The 18179-nt window shown below is 54.0% G+C and overlaps 1 protein-coding gene across 2 annotated transcripts; it reads left to right on the top strand.

Annotated features, from left to right (window-relative positions):
* The first annotated feature begins 522 nt into the window (after positions 1-522).
* SNRNP70 (small nuclear ribonucleoprotein U1 subunit 70) lies at positions 523-17101 on the top strand. Of its 2 annotated transcripts, none has more exons than XM_014795154.2 (10): positions 523-725; positions 1463-1619; positions 3574-3636; positions 3749-3803; positions 8924-8988; positions 9147-9209; positions 9884-9965; positions 13131-13232; positions 16117-16204; positions 16313-17101. In XM_014795154.2, the coding sequence occupies exons 2-10, from the start codon at positions 1473-1475 to the stop codon at positions 16935-16937; spliced, it is 1290 nt and encodes a 429-aa protein (XP_014650640.1). In that variant the 5' UTR covers positions 523-725; positions 1463-1472; the 3' UTR covers positions 16938-17101. The 2 variants fall into 2 exon arrangements, with proteins under 2 accessions (XP_014650640.1, XP_014650638.1); XM_014795152.2 differs by having other exon boundaries at positions 16286-17101.
* Positions 17102-18179: the final 1078 nt, after the last annotated feature.

Here is an 18179-nt window from a genome sequence, read left to right as displayed (position 1 = left end):
TATTTATCTTTTTAAATGACTTTATTGTCTCCCTCAGTACAATGCAAGCTCCAAGAAGAAAAAGACTTTGCTTTAGTCACGTGCTATGTCCCCAGAGACCAAACAGCGCGCTTGCTTAATAGTTGTCGATTTAATAGGTTAGACATCAACTCGGCCACCCTATTCACGTAGGGACTCTTTGCCAGGTGGCGGAAGGGTCTATCACGGTATAGACGAAACACGCATGCGCGCAAGATCCGGGAAGTGTGTTAAGGGGAGGGGCGGAGCATCGAGAAGAGTCTCGCGGACACAGGCGGTTGGAGCCGCGAGCGCGAGGTCGAGGGGGAAGGCTTGGTGAGAAGCGCGCGTGCGCACTGCGGCCTCCAGCCTGCCGCGGCAAAGGAGTTTAAGGTGCACGAAGGCGGGGTGGTGACCTCGCGCGTGCGCAGTGTCCGCAGCGGCGCCAGGTCCCTGTGTGTGGGCGGGTCTCGACTCGCGCGGCGCGTGCGCAGTGCGGCCGGCGGAGGGATTTGAGACCGGTTCCACCCCTTGCCCCTGTCGCGAGCCGAGGCCGCGCGGGCTCGTGAGCAGCGGCCTGGTTCGCGCGCTGAGTGGGTGACGGAGGCGGAGGGACGCGGACCCCGCCGGAGTAGAAGACAGAGTAGGAGTTCCTGCTGCTGAGGGGCCGCCGCAGCCGCTGCGAGCCCCCGGACCGTCGCCAGGCCGAGGAGGGCGCCGCGCGGCGGGTGAGTGTGACTGGCCTTACCGGGTGCGGGGCCACTACCCACAAGGCCCTGCGGTGGGCCCCAGTCCCTTCCCCGCGGCCGGGTCCCCGTCCCGCGCCACCGCCAGAGCACCTTTCTGCATCCCTTACCCACAGTCCCCTGGGCACTCAGGCCCTCTTCCCATGGCTCCCCCGCGGTCCCTTACCCACAGGCCCTTGCGGTGTGTTGCCTTTTTTTTCCTTCTCTTTCGCGGCATCCTGGACCCTTACCCATAATTCCTTTCGTCTCTGGGGTCCTAGATGTATTAGCCGCAAGCCGTTACTTGAGAGGTTTGCTGCTTAGGACCCTGTCTTTTTGATTGGAGGCTTCCTGTGCCCCCTGCCTCATAACCTGTTCTCCAAGGTATGGGACCCCCAGCCGCCACTGCTCTGGATCTCCCTCGTCAGGATCCTTGATTCCCACACAAACCCCCAGGGAACCTCTCGGCCTCACAGTTCCTTGCTTGGGACTCAGACTTTGCTCAGAAACCCTTTTTCCGTCCTTGTTTGCCTTACCGGCCTTGCCCTGCCCTCACGCAGCCTTCCCGAAGAACTTGCTTTCTCCTTCGGGTTTACTCCTTGGCCCTGTGACATAGGGTCACTCTGAGCCCTGGCTGAGATCCTGCCCCATTTCCCTCTTTTTCGGGGAGTCAAGGGATTGTAGGGGCTGCCTCTCCACCCGCCCACCCCCACACAAGGCTGTCTTGCTTCGGCCCTCAGACTTGGCAAGATGACCCAGTTCCTGCCGCCCAACCTCCTGGCCCTCTTTGCCCCCCGTGACCCCATCCCGTACCTGCCGCCGCTGGAGAAACTGCCACATGAAAAACACCACAATCAACCTTACTGTGGCATCGCGCCTTACATCCGGGAGTTTGAGGTGAGTTTGCTGAGCAGACTTGGGGTGGTTTGGGTTTTAGGGGCCAGGGGCCTGGATTTGGAGTCCAGTCTCTGGCTGTGTTCCAGCTGTGTGGTTTAGGCAGGTGACTTGCTCCTCGTGATCTTCAGTTTTCCTCTCTTAAATGGGGTTGATAGTACATCCCTTGTAGGGTTTTTGTGAAAATTTAGTGACTAGCAGTGGGGGATTCGGGCTCTGAAGGCAGGTAGTCTTTGGCACACGCCATTTATCAGCTGTGTGACCTTGGGCAAGTGGTGTATACTCTTGTGCATCAATTTCTTCATCTTGGGCCGGCCCCGTGGCTTAGCGGTTAAGTGCGCACGCTCCGCTACTGGCAGCCCGGGTTCGGATCCCGGGCGCACACCGAGGCACCGCTTCTCCGGCCATGCTGAGGCCGCGTCCCACGTACAGCAACTAGAAGGACGTGCAACTGTGACGTACAGCTATCTACTGGGGCTTTGGCGGGGGGGCGGGGGAGGACCGGCAATAGATGTTAGCTCAGAGCTGGTCTTTCTCAGCAAAAAGAGGAGGATTAGCACGGATGTTAGCTCAGGGCTGATCTTCCTCACAAAAAAAAAAATTTCTTCATCTTTAGTGAGGGGATAATAGAATTTTCCTCATAACATTGATGGGGAATTAACTGCAAAATTTATGTTATGGGGCCTGGCACCAAACAGTCAGCAAATGTCAACGTGTGTTAGTGTATTTATCATCTTTGTGACGTTCATAAAGGGTTAGCACGGTGCGATGGGGTGCTTAAGACCATGGGCTTGAGAACTTGAGCTCTGCACCTGCAGGGTAAACACGAACACATGACTTAGGTTCCTGGGCCTCAGTTTTCTCATTAGTAAAATTGGGATAACAACATCCGTCTCTGAAGGTGCATCAGAGCGCACCTGAGAAATGCTGGCATGCAGCCAGCAGAGGAAAGTTCTGGCATAGAGTGGGAAAGGGCAGCTGGAGGCGGAGGAAGTGGCAGAGCAGAAGTTAGTAGCAAGATAACAGAAGGTTGGCTCTTTAGTGGGATTTGTTGCCTTCAGTGAGCCGGTACTTGGGAAATGTCACTAGCCAGTTAAACTAATTTAGTGGCTGCAGGTCAGTGGCACTCTTTGATGACCCAGGTCATGTGCCAGTTACTCCTTAATGAGTGGTTGGTGAGACCCTCAGGAATTCCCCGGGGCCGGCCCCGTGGCTTAGCGGTTAAGTGCGCGTGCTCCGCTACTGGCGGCCCGGGTTCGGATCCCGGGCGCGCACCGATGCACCGCTTCTCTGGCCATGCTGAGGCCGCGTCCCACATACAGCAACTAGACGGATGTGCAGCTATGACATACAACTATCTACTGGGGCTTTGGGGAAAAAAGAAAAAGGAGGAGGATTGGCAATAGATGTTAGCTCAGGGCTGATCTTCCTGACAAAAATTAAAAAAAAAAAAAGTGCCCGCCCCTCAGAGAGCGTTCAGTTGTTTGCTTCTGGGCGCTGCACCGTCAGCTCCTTTTGCTTCAGGCCTGGTCCCGATTCCTCTCTGTGATAAAGAGAGATCCATTGCAGATTGTGCTTTTGATAAACACAAAAGAATTATTTTCTTTTTTCTAGTGTTTTTAAAGAAAGATTGTAAAATAAAAGATTGAGTCTTTATTATTAAATTCAGTGGGCATAAAGCTACCCCATCAGATCGTTGTAGAAGTTTCTGAATACTTACGGTTTTTTTACTTTTCGCGTCACGGACCGTTACCAGTTTGCAGATAGCATTGGTGCAAGGACCGCGCTTTGATCTGCACCACTCCCCTGCCTCCACTGGCCTGGGAGCTGTCCCTGTTTGTTTACTTTGTGTGTGTGGGGTGTGTGTGTGGCTGAATTGCTTAATATTTCCCGGATGGGTGTCCCTGGCCGTTTTCCCCAGTCCCTCCCACCCTGTCACCTCTCTTCTTGTTCCTAGGACCCTCGAGATGCTCCTCCCCCAACTCGAGCAGAGACCCGGGAGGAACGCATGGAGAGGAAGGTATGTATTTTTTGCCTCCTGGCTCTGCGACTTTTTTGCCACTTTCTCCAGGATGTTCCCTGGCATCAGGGCACTTCTTTCTGCCTTCAATTGTCCACCTTTCCCCTGACAGAGACGAGAAAAGATAGAGCGGCGACAGCAGGAAGTGGAGACAGAGCTAAAAATGTGTAAGTCTCTCTTTCCTCCTCTTTTTCTTCAAACTCGCCTGTGTTTCTCTCCCTCAACCCCAGGATCCTGTTTTGGGAAAGTGAGGTTGTTAGTGCACTTATTTAGTCCCCACTGTTTGCCAAGCATTGTGTTTGGCATTTAAGCAGGAGAGCACGGAGAAGGGGTTGGCAGGAGGGGAGCCCTGCTACCTCGGGCTGTGTCCTGCAGGGGAGTGCACTCGGAAGGGCTGCCGAAGCCCAGCCGGGTCTCACCAGCTGAGGCAGTCCTGGCTCCACCTTACCTCCCTGACCTTTAGACTAGGGATGTTCCATTCCTTCTAGGTACAGGAGGAGTTGGAGTACTGGACGGATACGCTGTAGCCAGTAACCAGACTTCACAAGAGGGTCCCATATCAACCTCAGAGGGTCCTTTCTTGTTGGAGCGAGGGCTTTGTAGTCAGGAGACTTGGGTTTTCATCCTACACCATGAGGCTGTAGTGAATCACTTCACTCTGAACCTTATTCCCTGGAGTGGCACATTTCCTCAGGGTGCTTATGTAGATGCCTGCCGCCTAAATCCTGGGCATCTAGCTGAGCGCTCTCTGAGCCCTGACTCTCACTACAGTGGCCTTCCTGTCTTGTCTTGGATGCCTCAGAGGCATCTCAGACTCAGTGTCCAAACCAGTCAGGAGTCCCCGTCCCCACCAGTCTGGTGTCCTTTGGATATTTCCTTCCGTAGGACGTGGCCATGCCGCTTTGCAAGTCGTAACCTTGGTTGTTGCCATCCAGTTTTTTTTTTTTTTTTTTTTTTAATTTTATTTATTTATTTTTTTCCCCCAGAGCCCCAGTAGATAGTTGTATGTGACGGCTGCACGTTCTTCTAGTTGCTGTATATAGGACGCGGCCTCAGCATGGCCGGAGAAGCGATGCGTCGGTGCGCGCCTGGGATCTGAACCCGGGCCGCCAGCAGCAGAGCGTGCGCACTTAACCGCTAAGCCACAGGGCCGGCCCCCAGTTTGTTTTTAACACCTTTCTTTTTTGTGCTTTCCCTACCCTGTCACTACTTCTCTGTCTTTGCTAAGTCCCGGGGGTTTTTTTTTAAGTACAGCTCTGATTGTACTTTCTCTGCTAACAGCTTCCATTTGCTCTCAGCATAAAGACCAGAGTCCCTTCACTGCCCATTGTTGCAGACTCGTCATGCACCGTGCTCCCCTCCCCTCCTGCTTTAGCCACACTGACCTCTTCTCATGCCTCATCCTTTCCAGATGGTCTCCTGTCATTGGGCCTTTGCCCAGGCTGTTCCCCCAGTTTCTAATGATACCTTGGTTTATGAGTAACAGCCCTTCAGATCTCTGTGCAGCTGTAGTTCCTCAGGGAAGCCTCTCCTGACTTCCTTGCTCAGGTCGAGTCCCCTTGTACACTGAAAGCCCTGAGTTGTGCCGCAGGTTGGTCACTTCAGTTTGCAGGGAGGATTCGCTGATAAATACCTGTCTCTATGCTGGAGGTTCGCATTTGCTCTGAGGGGACAGGGTGTGGATGGGACTTAACCACTGTGGCCCCAGCTCCTCTAGGACCTGGCACACGGAGTTGTTGGTAGCAGTTAACTTGGGAAGTCTTTCAGCTCTGCTGCTAGGGCACAGGCCTTGTGGTCTGACCCACCTGAGTTTTAATCCTGCCTCTGCCACTTACAGCTGTTTGACCTTGGATAACGTCCCCTTGGACATTGTTTTTGCCACTTTAAAAACGGGATTCTATGGCGGCTGGCCCCGTGGCGTAACGGTTAAGCACGTGCACTCCGCTGCTGGCGGCCCGGGTTCGGATCCGAGGCACGCACTGACGCACCGCTTGTCAAGCCATGCTGTAGCGGCGTCCCATATAAAGTGGAGGAAGATGGGCACAGATGTTAGCCCAGGGCCAGTCTTCCTCAGCAAAAAAAGAGGAGGATTGGCGTGGATATTAGCTCAGGGCTGATCTTCCTCATAAAATAAAATAAAATAAAAATGGGATTCTGGCATGTTAAACAACACTGTGAGGATGCAATCAGTCAATCCCAACTGTGGGAAATTGTATAGGACTAATTTGTGACCCAGTGCCTTCAACAAATAGATGACAAGCAAAAATGAGGGCAGGGAGTGGACCTTATGGATTAAAGAGTTGAAGGACACATCAACCACGTGATAAGTGTGGAGCTTGTTGGATCCTGATTTAAATGAGCTAACTATAAAAATCCAGCTATGAAACAATTGAGGACATATGAACACTGGACCCTGGGTCTTGGTCCCAATGTCCAGGGTCCCAAAGGAATTAATGTTAAGTTTTTAAGATGTAGTAATGGTACTGTGGTTATGGTTTTTTAAAAAGTCTTCTCTCTGTTAGAGACTAAAATGGTGTATCTGGGGTTTGATATGAAATGCTCTGGTGGGTGTGGGTAGAGGTAAACAAGTGTGGCCGTGTGTTGGTAATTGAAGCTGGTTCATAGGGCTTCCTTGTACTCTTCTTTACTTCTTTTAAGTGTTTGAATTTGTCCATAAAAGCAAAGAAAAAGGAAAGAAAGAATGGATTGAGTACAGTAGGGTTTCTGTGCTCCTGAGAGCCTCCGTCCCCAACTACAGAAGCTTGCTGTGCCTCATCGCAATTCACAGCTCCCGTCCTCGGGGGCCTTGCACCTTGCTGAGCACTGGTGCACTTCATGTTATTATCTTCCCACAGCTTCCGAGTGGGGCATGGGTTGTTGCTCTCATTTTTAAAATGAAGAAAATGGAGGCTTGTCAAGGCTGAGTATGCTTACCAAGGGTGAGAGTTCTGAGATATTTTCTCCGCCATCTAAAAGCCTAGGGAGGTTTCCCAACTCCACAGTCCGGTCTCTTGAGCCTCTGCTGCTACCTGGACAATCCCTTTAATCAAGGATTTCCCAAGGGCAGCGTTGCCAGCAGAATGGAGGGCAGTGGGGGAGTGTGTGTGCGCGCATGTGCGTGCTGACTGGTGAACTGCTGACCACCTTTTGTTCTCTGCCGCCCTTTTTGAGTTGACCTGTTCTTCTTCAGATACGTGGGTACTGTTGGTTTGACCGCACTAGCTTTTCCCGTTAGTCTCACTGCTGGGCCCCTTGGGTAAGCAAGAACTGCAGAGACTCGTGCACTGTGCCTGGGTGGTTTCGCCTTTGGTGTGCTGGGCACCTCCGGGCTGCCCGTCAGGAAGCTCAGCTCTCTGCTGTTTGACCTTCATCCACTCCCCCAGCAGCGATCATGCTCCTACTGTGGTGACTGTAGTGCTCCTGCCATACCTGTTAGACCACCTGCTGCCTGGTGTTGGTGAGGTGTGTTTCCGGTTGCTGCTGTCACACCTTCAGGTCTTCAGCCAAATGCCATCATCTCAGTGAGGCCTCTCCTGACCTTCCCGTTAAAACTCTTCTCCCCTGGGTGGGCCCCGTGGCATAGCAGTTAGGTGCGTGAGCTCCGCTGCTGGCAGCCCGGGTTTGGATCCCGGGCATGGACTGACTCACCGCTTGTCTGTGGCGGTGTCCCACATAAAGTGGAGGAAGATGGGCACGGATGTTAGCTCAGGGCTGATCTTCCTCACCAAAAACAAAAACAAAAACAAAAAAAACTTCTCGCCGTCTTCCTGTTGTCATCTGGTAGAACTCATAGATGAGGCCCTTGTCGACCTTGTTTACCGTCAGCCTTCCTCCGTTAGTGTATGAGCTCCAGAGGGCAGGGATCTGTTTCATCTTGTTCACTGTTGAATCCTGGACACCTACCGCAGTTCCAGGCACATCCTAGTGCTTACTGGATGTTTGTGGGATGAATGGATGAGAGTGACCCAGTGCAGACTGAGGGACCTGGGCCCAGAGAAGTACAGCCCGGAGGGAGGAGGTATGCTGAGGAGCTGAGGGGGCAGGCACAAAGTTGGAGTTGTCTTCAGAGGCAACCATCAGTCTCCAGGTAGTTACGCCCTTAAATTTGGGCTCAGGCTTCCGCTTTTTAAGAAATTCTCTGAAGTCATCTTGAGCTTCGTTTATGTTTGCAGCCGAACCCTCTCACAGGAAATGGATCTACGACTTCAGTCACTGGCTTCTTTCAACCCCCAGACTATCTTCGTGAGAAGCTAGTGCCCCGCGGGTTTAGTGTGGGAGCCTGGCAGTTAGAACGCCTGGACTGAGAGGTCAGGCTGGGAGGTAGAGCCGGGCTTGGCCTCTGCTGCTCTGATGATTCCCCTCTTCCATGCCTCAAGGGTTGGTTTTGTTGCCGTTTGCAAAGTGATGGTAAATAATTCTCAGCGTCCAGCACAGTGTCTGGGCCTCATTATGCAGTCAATAAATTATTAATATTATTCGTTTTCTCATATTCTTCCAGAATGTGGTGAGTCCTTCTGAGGGTGACACTGTGTTGTAGAGGAACTGCATCCACTGTGCAAGGGGCAGGGTGCCCTTGGGGCCTTGGCGGGAGTCAAGGGCTGTTATGTGTGCTGGGGCCACCATACTTGGTGAAAAGGACTTCTTCCCGGGCTTGACCCTTTAGAATCACCTATAGATTTGGTTTTGTAATAGATTCTGGCTCCTGTGTGTGGAGGTGTTATCCCTCAGTGGCCTTGTGGTGGTCAGGCTAGGAGTACGAATCCGATCAGCCCATTGCAAGCTCCAGCACCAGTCCCAGGTTCCTCCCTGAGGCCACGGGGCAGAGCAGGGCTTGGACTCGCCTCGCCTCCTGCTCCTAGCCTTAGGGTTACTTGATCTCAGGTTTCCCTGAGGGCTGTTGTTGCAGGCTATGCCACTGGGTGGCAGTGTGGCCCTGCAGGTGAGGGAGGAAGCTCAGCACCTGACTCTCCAGAGATGCCCAGTTGGTTACTCACACCTGGGAGGAACAGGGACTTAGGATCTGTAAGTCTGGAATGGCAGTTAGGCTGGCCCCCATCCTGTTAGCATCAAGTCAGCCTTATCCCCTCTCTCCAACAGCCTGAATTGGCCACTCGGGTAAAGGCCACTGTACTTCAGGAAAACCAGGGCTCTAAGAGGGGCATGCTCAACGTCGCTGGGTCACCAGTAGTTTTCTTCTATCTAATGGGCGTCTGCCTGCCTGTCTGTCTGTCTTGCTGCATGAGACTGTTGACATCTTCTACTTACAAATTCTCTTCTTCCTGTACAGGGGACCCTCACAATGATCCCAATGCTCAGGGTGATGCCTTCAAGACTCTCTTTGTGGCTAGAGTGGTGAGTCCCCAGCTCCCGAGCCCCAGAGGAGCCCGGGACCTTGGGCTGCTGAGAGCTTGAGTGTGGGACAGAGGATAACAGGCTAGGTCCCGGGAGTGTTTTGAGGGCTTTGGGACAGCTCACTTCTCCCACCTAACTTCATATCTGTCTCCTTGTAGAACTATGACACAACAGAATCCAAACTCCGGAGAGAGTTTGAAGTGTATGGACCCATCAAAAGAGTGAGTGGACTGGGGCAGGGGCTATGTGAATTGGAGGTGTGGGGAGGGAGAGTGAGGGCTGGCTCCCAGCCCTGAGGATGCATCGTATCATTTCAGGGCAGCTGAGTCTGTTGGCCTGGCTTTACATCCCGACTGTACTTTCATGCAGCAGACTTTGGGTAGCAGGAGTAAAATTAAGAAGTACTGACTTTGTTGTTGCTTTAGAGCAGCGGTTGGCAAACCTAAAAACTTCCTAATTGAAAGTAAAGTTGTGTTGGTAACAGCCAGGCCCATCTGTTTATTATTGTCTGTGGCTGCTCTTTTGTGTAAGGCAGAGTCGGGTAGTTTTGACAGAAACCGTATGGCCCTCGGAGCTGGAAATCTTTCTGCTGGCCCTTATAGAAAACATACGCTGACTCTTGTTGAGAGCAAGGCTTTATGTTTAACTGAGATTTCTTCATTTAGTTTAAGTCACTTAAATGCTCTGGGCAGTAGTGAGGTCATAAATGCACAGAAATTGCTAAGCCCAGTGCTGTTAGAGCATCAGTCACTCTGGGCTCTTGAAGGGCAGAGCGAGGGTCTGAGGCCGCGTGTCACTGGCATCACCCAGCCCAGGGCCTGGCACACAAGCTGTATGATGGATGGGGGGATTTCCCTGTGTCAGAACTGACCTCTGCCCGCTGTGCCTGCCCCAGATACACATGGTCTACAGTAAGCGGTCAGGAAAGCCCCGGGGCTACGCCTTCATCGAGTACGAGCACGAGCGGGACATGCACTGTGAGTACCCGCCGAGCCCTGTCCGCTGACCTCCTCTCTGCGCCCCAGCCCCTTCCCGGCGGCTGTCCCCACCCCCACCCTGCCAAACCTGACATTAGCCATGTCTCTTCTCCTCCTCCCTCTGTTTCTGATATATCTTTTTTTTTTTTATATATACGTGTTTTTTAAAAAACAAAAACCAAAATCCCCCACAACGTGTGTGTGTGTGTGTGAACCCGGGGAGGTAAGTGTCACACGTTGAACCTTAGGGGCAAGGAGGGAACTGGGTGGGGGCTGGGGCCAACTGGAGGTGGGGGGAGGGGTCGGAGTTTTGGGGAGCTTCTCCCCACTCCCCCCCACTGGAGTTGGGGGCGGCCAGGTTGGAATGAGGACTGGCCTTTGAACCTGCCCTCTCTTACTCCCAGCAGAGCTGGGGCTGGGCCACCCGACCCTCCGCCTCCCCACCCCTGGCCCCCCACCCTGTTCCTCAGTGGGCAGTGGGCTGGTAGGCGTGTTCAGCGCCTGCCCCCATATCTCCAAAGTGCCCTTTAAGGCTGCGGCGGCGTCCACATGGGCAGGGATGGGTGGGTGGGGGTGGGCAGGGCAGCGGCGTGTCCAGGGGCCGCCGTATTAATTGACTGTTCTTATTGTCACTGCAGCCACCACGCAGCTGGCTTGCAGCTGATGCTTACGCTCCCCTTACAACACCTCAGTGTATGGTTGGTATAAGGGTTTGTATCATGGGTAAGATCACTCAGCACCGCACACCAGCCCAGCTTAGCCAGGCAGCTCAGGAGCAGCAAGGCGTCCCTCCTCCCATCCCCAGTCGCCCCCTCAGCCTCCCTGCACCCAGAACCCTTGCCTTGTTTGGGTGCCCTTTGTCCCTCCTGTCCTCCGATCCATATGCTCTCCGATGATCTTACTGATCCCAGGAGGAGAAGGGTGAACCCTAATGGAAAGGCAGCTGGCCTCTCCAGTTGGGCTCCACTTAACCCCAGACTTACGGGGCTTCATGATGTCAGCGGCAAGGTGGCGGGAATACTGAAGACGGGGTGCACGAGGGCCAGGGCTCCACATGGAACCCTCAGCCCTTCGCTCACCTGCCCCCGTGCCTTCTGCGGGGCCCTCACTGTGGTGGCCCTGGAGAATCATTTTGGTTGCTAGATTCGGGGTGTTCTGCCCCCCTTCCTGTCCGCCTTATGGTTGAGGCCTCCTGAGGGGCTGTGGTGCCCAGCCGCCCTCCAGAGTGCATGGAGTGGGGAATCGGGGTGTGGGAGGGATCAAGTGACAGGCTGCGAACTGCTGAAGGTGTTGTAGAATTTGTTGAAGACCCTTCCACTGTCTAGAGACCTAAGAGAGGGAGAGAGAGAGAAGCCTAGAAGTACACACGTCACATGTTTTCTTTGCTGTTACTCCCGGGTTGGGCCTCTTTTGGGGTTTGGGACACTGAACCAGAGCAGGGTTCCTTTGCTTGACTGTGTTCCCAGTCCTTAAAATTCCTTTTCCAACTACCGTCCTCTGGGTTCAGGGGCCAAGTGGCCCCTCCTCTGATCACAGGCAGCACTCCATCTCCTGGACCCCCGAGGCTGTCTCCTCGTGTGCCAGCCTTTGGCTGGAGCAGGTGGTGGGAGGGAGCGTGGAGTTGGAGGTGGAAAGGTCCTCTGTGCTGAGGGGGTGGGCGTGTGCCTAGGTTAGCATGGACTTTACTGGGGAGAGGTGAGGGTGGACAGGTTTGCTGAGGCCTCTCCAGCCGCCTTTTCAGATTCCAACAAGATAGTCCCAGGGCCTGCCAGCTCCTAGACTTGATGTGAATTCGCGCCCCGCCTCTTTGAAGGCCTCTGTGAGGTTTCTTTGGGGTCCCCCACTTCCTCTGCCTGTCTCCAGGTGGTGCAGGAGATGTGGTTCCTCTCCCTCTCTGGGGCTCCCTAGGACCCCCCAATCCCTTCCCTGTAGCTGTAGCTGACCCCATGGTGGTGGGGGTGGGGTTTGTGCGCGTGCTCAGGTAAGCTTGGGGGCTCCAGGTAAGCGGTCCCGTGTCCCCCCCCGGGAAGCCCGCCTCCTCGCCAGGCCCCCAGGAGTTGCCGAGCCCCCCCAATCCCGCTCGGTTTGGACACCCGCAAGGCCGGCATCGGTAAATGGCACCTTTTTCTCTTCCTCTGGTTGTTATTTGGGGGGGGCGGGCTGGGGCGGGGCAGGGTATTGTGGTTGGTTGAGGAGAACCCCCTAGGCCAGGGCTGGGGGTGGAAAACAGGGACATTCTTGGCCTTCCTGACAGCCCCTTGTGAGACAGGCCAGGGGCTTGGGCCTGCCCTTCACTGCCCTGCCCAAGAGCAGGAACGTGCTTCTCCCCGCATCTCCCCCTCTACTCCTCACCCCTCCCCAGAGGCTCGGGCTGGGGTTGGCCTCCCAGTGTGTGTTGAGCTGGGGGTGTGGAGGGAGAGATGGGCTGGAGGATGGGGTTGGGTTGCAGTCAGTCGTCTCAGGTAAGGTAGGAGTTTTCAGTAGCACCGCACGTCTCCCAAGCCTCCCTCCACTTTCCCTTTCTCCCACCTGCTGTCGGGGGCCCCTCCAGGGCCCCTGGGAGCCCCATAACCTGCCTTTCTGCTCCCTGCCATCTCCTGAAGATTGCTCCCATCCCCTTCTGGTTCATTTTCTGTTCTGATGTCTGTTCCTGCCACATTCACCTGCCCCCCCAAAAAAAATCACAGAAAAAGAAATCCGGTGTGAACTGGGTTGTGGAGCGGCCCTGCTGGGCCTCCTCCCCCAGCGTGATGTTTCAGGGTGCATGCCTGGGGTTGTGGGGGAGCCCTCCCCCACAGCAGAGTCCAGCCTTAAGTTAACCTCCAGTTTCTTTGCAGCGACTTTGGCCGCCTTGGCAGGAGGGGGCTGCTCTGTCGAAGGGGAGTAGGAAGGGCCTGGGAGCCCAGGGGGGTGGCAGTTGGGTGTGGGCTTGCCCCCCCAATAGTGATTGGGGGTGATAAGGAAGCAGTTGCTGAGATGGAGCAGGCCCCTCCCTGGTTTGGGAGAGGGTTGGTCTGGCTGTCAGTTGCCTGGCTGTCTGTGGGCGTGTGCGTGCGAGTGCGTTGATGGGGACGTGGGGTTGGGGATGCTGCAGAGCTGGGCCCTGTCCTGACTAGGGACCCTCTGGGGACTCCTCCCCCTTCCCCCTCCCCACATCTGTTACAGCCGCTTACAAGCACGCAGATGGCAAGAAGATTGATGGCAGGAGAGTCCTTGTGGACGTGGAGAGGGGCCGAACTGTGAAGGGCTGGAGGCCCCGGCGGCTCGGTGAGCACATCCTGCCCCGGCTGGGCTCTGGGGGGTCCAGTGCTTGGTGGCTTCATTCTTACCTCTCCTACACTCTCTGCTGCTTTCTGTTTTGTCTTCCTCTCCCCGCTAGCTGGCTGCTCACGTCCTCCCTCCCTCTCCAGCTCATCCACTCGTCACCCTCATATTCCTGCTGTCTGTTTTCTCATTCTGGATTACCAAAGTAGGAGCAGGAGCCCTGGCCTGGAGAGGACAGTCTGGGATCAAACGCCGGCTTGTCTACCTACTAGCTGGTGGATTTCCCCTCTTCCTGCTGCATTTTCCTCATTTTGGAAAGTGGGAGTAACCTCAGAGTTCACTAGGCTCAGCGCATCAGATGTCCAGCTGGGTGGGAGGCATGTGGTGGGGCTTGTCAGTGTCCCCCTCTCATCTGCTTACACTTGGCTCTTGCTCATTTGTTCATTCATTCATTCAGCAAAGCCCTTTTTGGTCACCAGCTGTGTACCAGGCTTCTAGGCGAGAGCAAGACATACATAGACAGCCTCTGCCCTCAGAGCCTCCTACATTCAGTCCCCCTCTTTGTCTGTCTCTAGTTGTCATTCACCGTCTTAGTCAAGGTCAGTTTGGTTGCAAGTATCAGAAATACCTTTGAGCTTCCTAAAGCGTAAAGGGGCCTTGTCAGTACGGGATCCCTGGGGGTCTTTGGGAGCCCAGAGACATGCGATGCTGGTGGGCCTCAAGAGGACCTGGTAGCTGGATCTTAATGCTGTCAAGAGCCACCTCTGGCATCTCTGCAGCTTGCTTCCACCTTGTTTGCTGTCTGTGCAGACTGCTTCTGCTGTATCTCCCTGCACTGGGCCTGTGTGGCATTCCACACCTCCCTGCTTTACGCCCAGTCCTGGATAAGTCTCTGCATTTCGGGGTGGGCGGATCTAAGTGGCTCAGCGTTGGGCCGGGACCTGGGGCTGAGCTCTTGCCGTCCATACATGCCTGTTGAAGAGCAACTCCTGCAAGGGTGAGTGACAGTTCTCAGAGAAGAGGGGCTTCCCTGGGCAGGCACCCCAGGCGGGTCCAGTACCCTCTGCTCTTAGTCCTGCCTCTCAGCCCATTATTCTCATTTGTGACTTGCCTGTGCTGGGTAGACCATATGCTCGTCTGCTGAGTCTCTGCACTTACTAGACAGGTTCTTAGATTGCTCTCTGGGATGGAGTGAGTTCTGCAGTCTGCTGTTTGCTGTTGTAGAATCCTGGAATCCCAGAATGTTCTAGTTCGATTGGCATTCAGACTTTCTGATAGCGATACCCAGTGTGTCTTGACCGAGGATGCATGCAAAAATACATATAAGCCAAACAAAAGTTTTAGGAAACAGTAGTTATCTTTCTACAGGCAGTACATACTAGTATTTTACATTCTGTTGCTTTATTTTGTTTTTTAGTACATTGATTGCAACCCATCAAATTGATGATGTGATTCATTGCTGGGTTGTGACCTGAAAATTGAAAACAGTCTATTCTACCCCATACCTGTGACATTCCAGATGTCTCATCAGTCGCCTGTCTCTGTTTGAATGTCTCTGATATCCAAGCAGCCTGTTTCCTTTTTCACTCTCAATGCTGAAAACCATTCCTTATATGGAGCTCCAGCCCGCCTCACTGAAGCTTTCTTCCAGGCAGGGAGGATGGGAGAGAGCACAAGAGGGCAGGTTCTGGAGTCAGCTGGGAGTTCCGTCCCAGCTCTGCACCTTCCTTGCCGAGTCACTAGGGGCAAGTGACTGAGTTTGTTTCCTCATCTGAAGGAGACTGTCCACTGCTCCTTGGGGTGTTCAGTTGTTTGGAGGGTGCACATGGACCTTTGTATCCTGGATGCCGTACCACATGCTGGTCACAGTGAGCAAAGCCAGACATACTCCTGCTTCCATGGGGCTTTACAGTCTGCTGGGAGAGGCAGGTGTTCACCAGCTCACACACAATGTGTAAAGTTTGAATCTCCACTGGGAGTTCTGGGAAGGAAATGAATATGGTCTATAAGTGTATAGTGGAGACTGGCTTAATCTGGTAGGTCGTGGAAGGGGTGCTGAGGAAGTGATGTTTGGGTTAGTGTGTGAAGGGTGAGTAGGAGTTAACTAGATAAGGAAGATGGGATTCCAGGGGAAGAGTTGAATGATCCCAAAAACTGGGGCAGGAAGGAGATGGAGAATATGAGGAGACTGAAAAATGCCTAGAACATAAGGAGCCAGGGGCACTTGGTTTGAAAGGTGGGCTGGGGCCAGCCCTTGGGGGCCCTGGGAGCCCCTTGATGAGGAGTTTGGACTTTAGGCAGTGCGAAGCTGTTGAAGGCTTTGAAGCAGGTTGTGTTTCCAGTTAGGGTTTGCGTGAGGATGAGGATGTCTTGAGAGGAGGGTTTGCGAGGAGGCTGAGTGTCATACGTAGTGGTTAAGAGTCTGAGCTTTGGAGTCTGAATACAGGTATTTCCCAACTTGCACTTCATGGAGGTTGCCTAACCTCTAAACCATGGTTGTCATGTTAAAAAAGTGCACCCAGGGGCCGGCCCTGTGGCTTAGCAGTTGAGTGTGTGCGCTCCGCTGCTGGCGGCCCGGGTTTGGATCCTGGGCGCACACCAACACACCGCTTCTCTGGCCATGCTGAGGCCGCGTCCCACATACAGCAACTAGAAGGATGTGCAACTATGACATACAACTATCTACTGGGGCTTTGGGGGAAAAAATACATAAATAAAATCTTTAAAAAAAAAAAAAAAGTGCACCCAAAATGTCCTCACCGCCCTTGGCCCCAAGACACCACCAGAGGTGCTGGGTGTCCTTCTCTTTGCTCTTTGATGTCCCTCGTCTCCCTTCCTCCAGTGCTCTGCCCAGATTGACGCTCTGTTCATCTGTCCCCGCTGCCAGGTGGCGGCCTAGGTGGTACCAGAAGAGGTGGGGCTGACGTGAACATCCGGCATTCCGGCCGTGATGATACATCCCGCTATGATGAGAGGTAAGATCGGGCAGCCAGATTCCTGGGATGGGGCAGTCACGTGGGGGAGCCCTGCCGCAAACCTCTGCCCACCTCATCCAGGCCCGGCCCCTCCCCGCTTCCCCACAGGGACCGGGACCGGGACCGCGAGCGGGAGCGCAGAGAACGAAGCCGTGAGCGAGACAAGGAGCGAGAACGGCGACGCTCCCGCTCTCGGGACCGGCGGCGGCGCTCCCGGAGTCGAGACAAGGAGGAGCGGCGGCGCTCCAGGGAACGTAGCAAGGACAAGGACCGGGAACGGAAGCGGCGAAGCAGTCGGAGCCGTGAGCGGGCACGACGGGAGCGGGAGCGCAAGGAGGAGCTGCGTGGGGGCGGAGGTGGTGGCGACATGGCGGAGCCCTCTGAGGCTGGTGATGCACCTCCTGATGACGGGCCTCCTGGGGAGCTGGGTCCAGATGGCCCTGATGGTCCAGAGGAGAAGGGCAGGGATCGTGACCGGGAACGACGTCGGAGCCACCGGAGTGAGCGGGAGCGGCGCCGGGACCGTGACCGAGACCGGGATCGAGAGCACAAACGGGGGGAGCGGGGTGGTGAACGGGGCAGGGATGAGGCCCGAGGTGGGGGTGGGGGTGGCCAGGACAACGGGCTGGAGGGTCTGGGCAACGACGGCCGAGACATGTACATGGAGTCTGAGGGAGGCGACGGGTACCTTGCTCCAGAGAACGGGTATTTGATGGAGGCTGCGCCAGAGTGAACAGGGCCTCTGTTTTATTTGGACGTGTTCCTCCCCCCCCTTGCTGTCAGCCTCTCCCCGAACCTTGGCCGCCACCTAAGTTTGCCAGCCAAGGGTAGGAGTCTTCTTATTTGTTCTGGTCCTTTGGATTTAAAAATAAAAATTAATTTCATGTTGATAATGGGCACCTTGGTTTCTTCTTCACTGCTCTTAATATTTTCCCCAGAAGGTTGTCACCTGACTTTTGATGGCCCTACTGTGGTTTGTGTTCCAGCTTTATGACCTAAGGCTGGGGCTCTCCCCAGTACAGCAGAGCTGTGTAAAATGGGGTAAGGAAGTCCTCTCTAGGGGTCCTTGATCCCTTTGTGTTTTTCTTCCTCCTCTTGTTAGGTCTCCCACACGTTCCCTGTGGGGCTGTTCATACCCTATTTGGTGGGAGGGTGAGGCTGCAGGCGCTAGATCACTCAGTGGAAGCTGCAACTTTGAATGTGTGAAATGGAAGCTGTTGTCTGAGTCGGAGAGCAGGAAAAAGGGCGAGGAAATGAAATATGGGAGCAAGATAGAAGGATAAGATTGGGTAGAGCAGAAAGTCTGCACAGGGCCAGGAGAGAAAACTGCCTCCAGTTCACCTTTTGATTTTACTTCATACTTCCTAATGATAGTAGCAGAATAACCAGAAACGCAGAAGTTCCATCAGCAGTTGGGATTTCAGCACATTTCTGGACAGAAGATTAAATAAGACGATGGTGAGAACACTTCAGTCTGGTGACCATTTGAGAAGGAAGCCAGTGAGCCTTGCAGAGCCCTAGAGAGACGCCTGACTGCAACTCCAGGTATAACGACAGTAGGGGACTCGATGGAGACTGTACACAAAACGGTTGCCCTCTGTTTCAGCACTCAGGATGCCTGGGAGCTGGGCATTTGCTTTCTAGGGAAATGCAAGACCAAAATGCTTTGTCTTTTAGAAGTTTCTCAGCCTAAAGGCAGACTTGGCCTCAAAACCTAGAGGCAGTCTGTCAGTTAAATCTGACTGACCCACACAAGGATCCTGGTATGCTTTTTAGCTGCCTGAGTCCTTATAAGCATACCAAACCAAAGACCACAGGCATTTGAGAAAATCCAGCAACGAGACCACAAGATAAATAGAAAAACTGGTCCTGGAAGAAACAATTGAGGGAATAAAAGAGAACTTAATACCCCTAATTAGTATGCTCATAGATACCCCAGATACTGCAATTAGACTTGTGGAACTGGCTACAAAGA

This window comes from Ceratotherium simum, chromosome 33, assembly GCF_057802395.1.
Source record: "Ceratotherium simum simum isolate JZ-2026a chromosome 33, ASM5780239v1, whole genome shotgun sequence".
Classification (NCBI taxonomy): Eukaryota; Metazoa; Chordata; class Mammalia; order Perissodactyla; family Rhinocerotidae; genus Ceratotherium; species Ceratotherium simum.
This window is presented reverse-complemented; position numbering and strand designations above follow the sequence as displayed.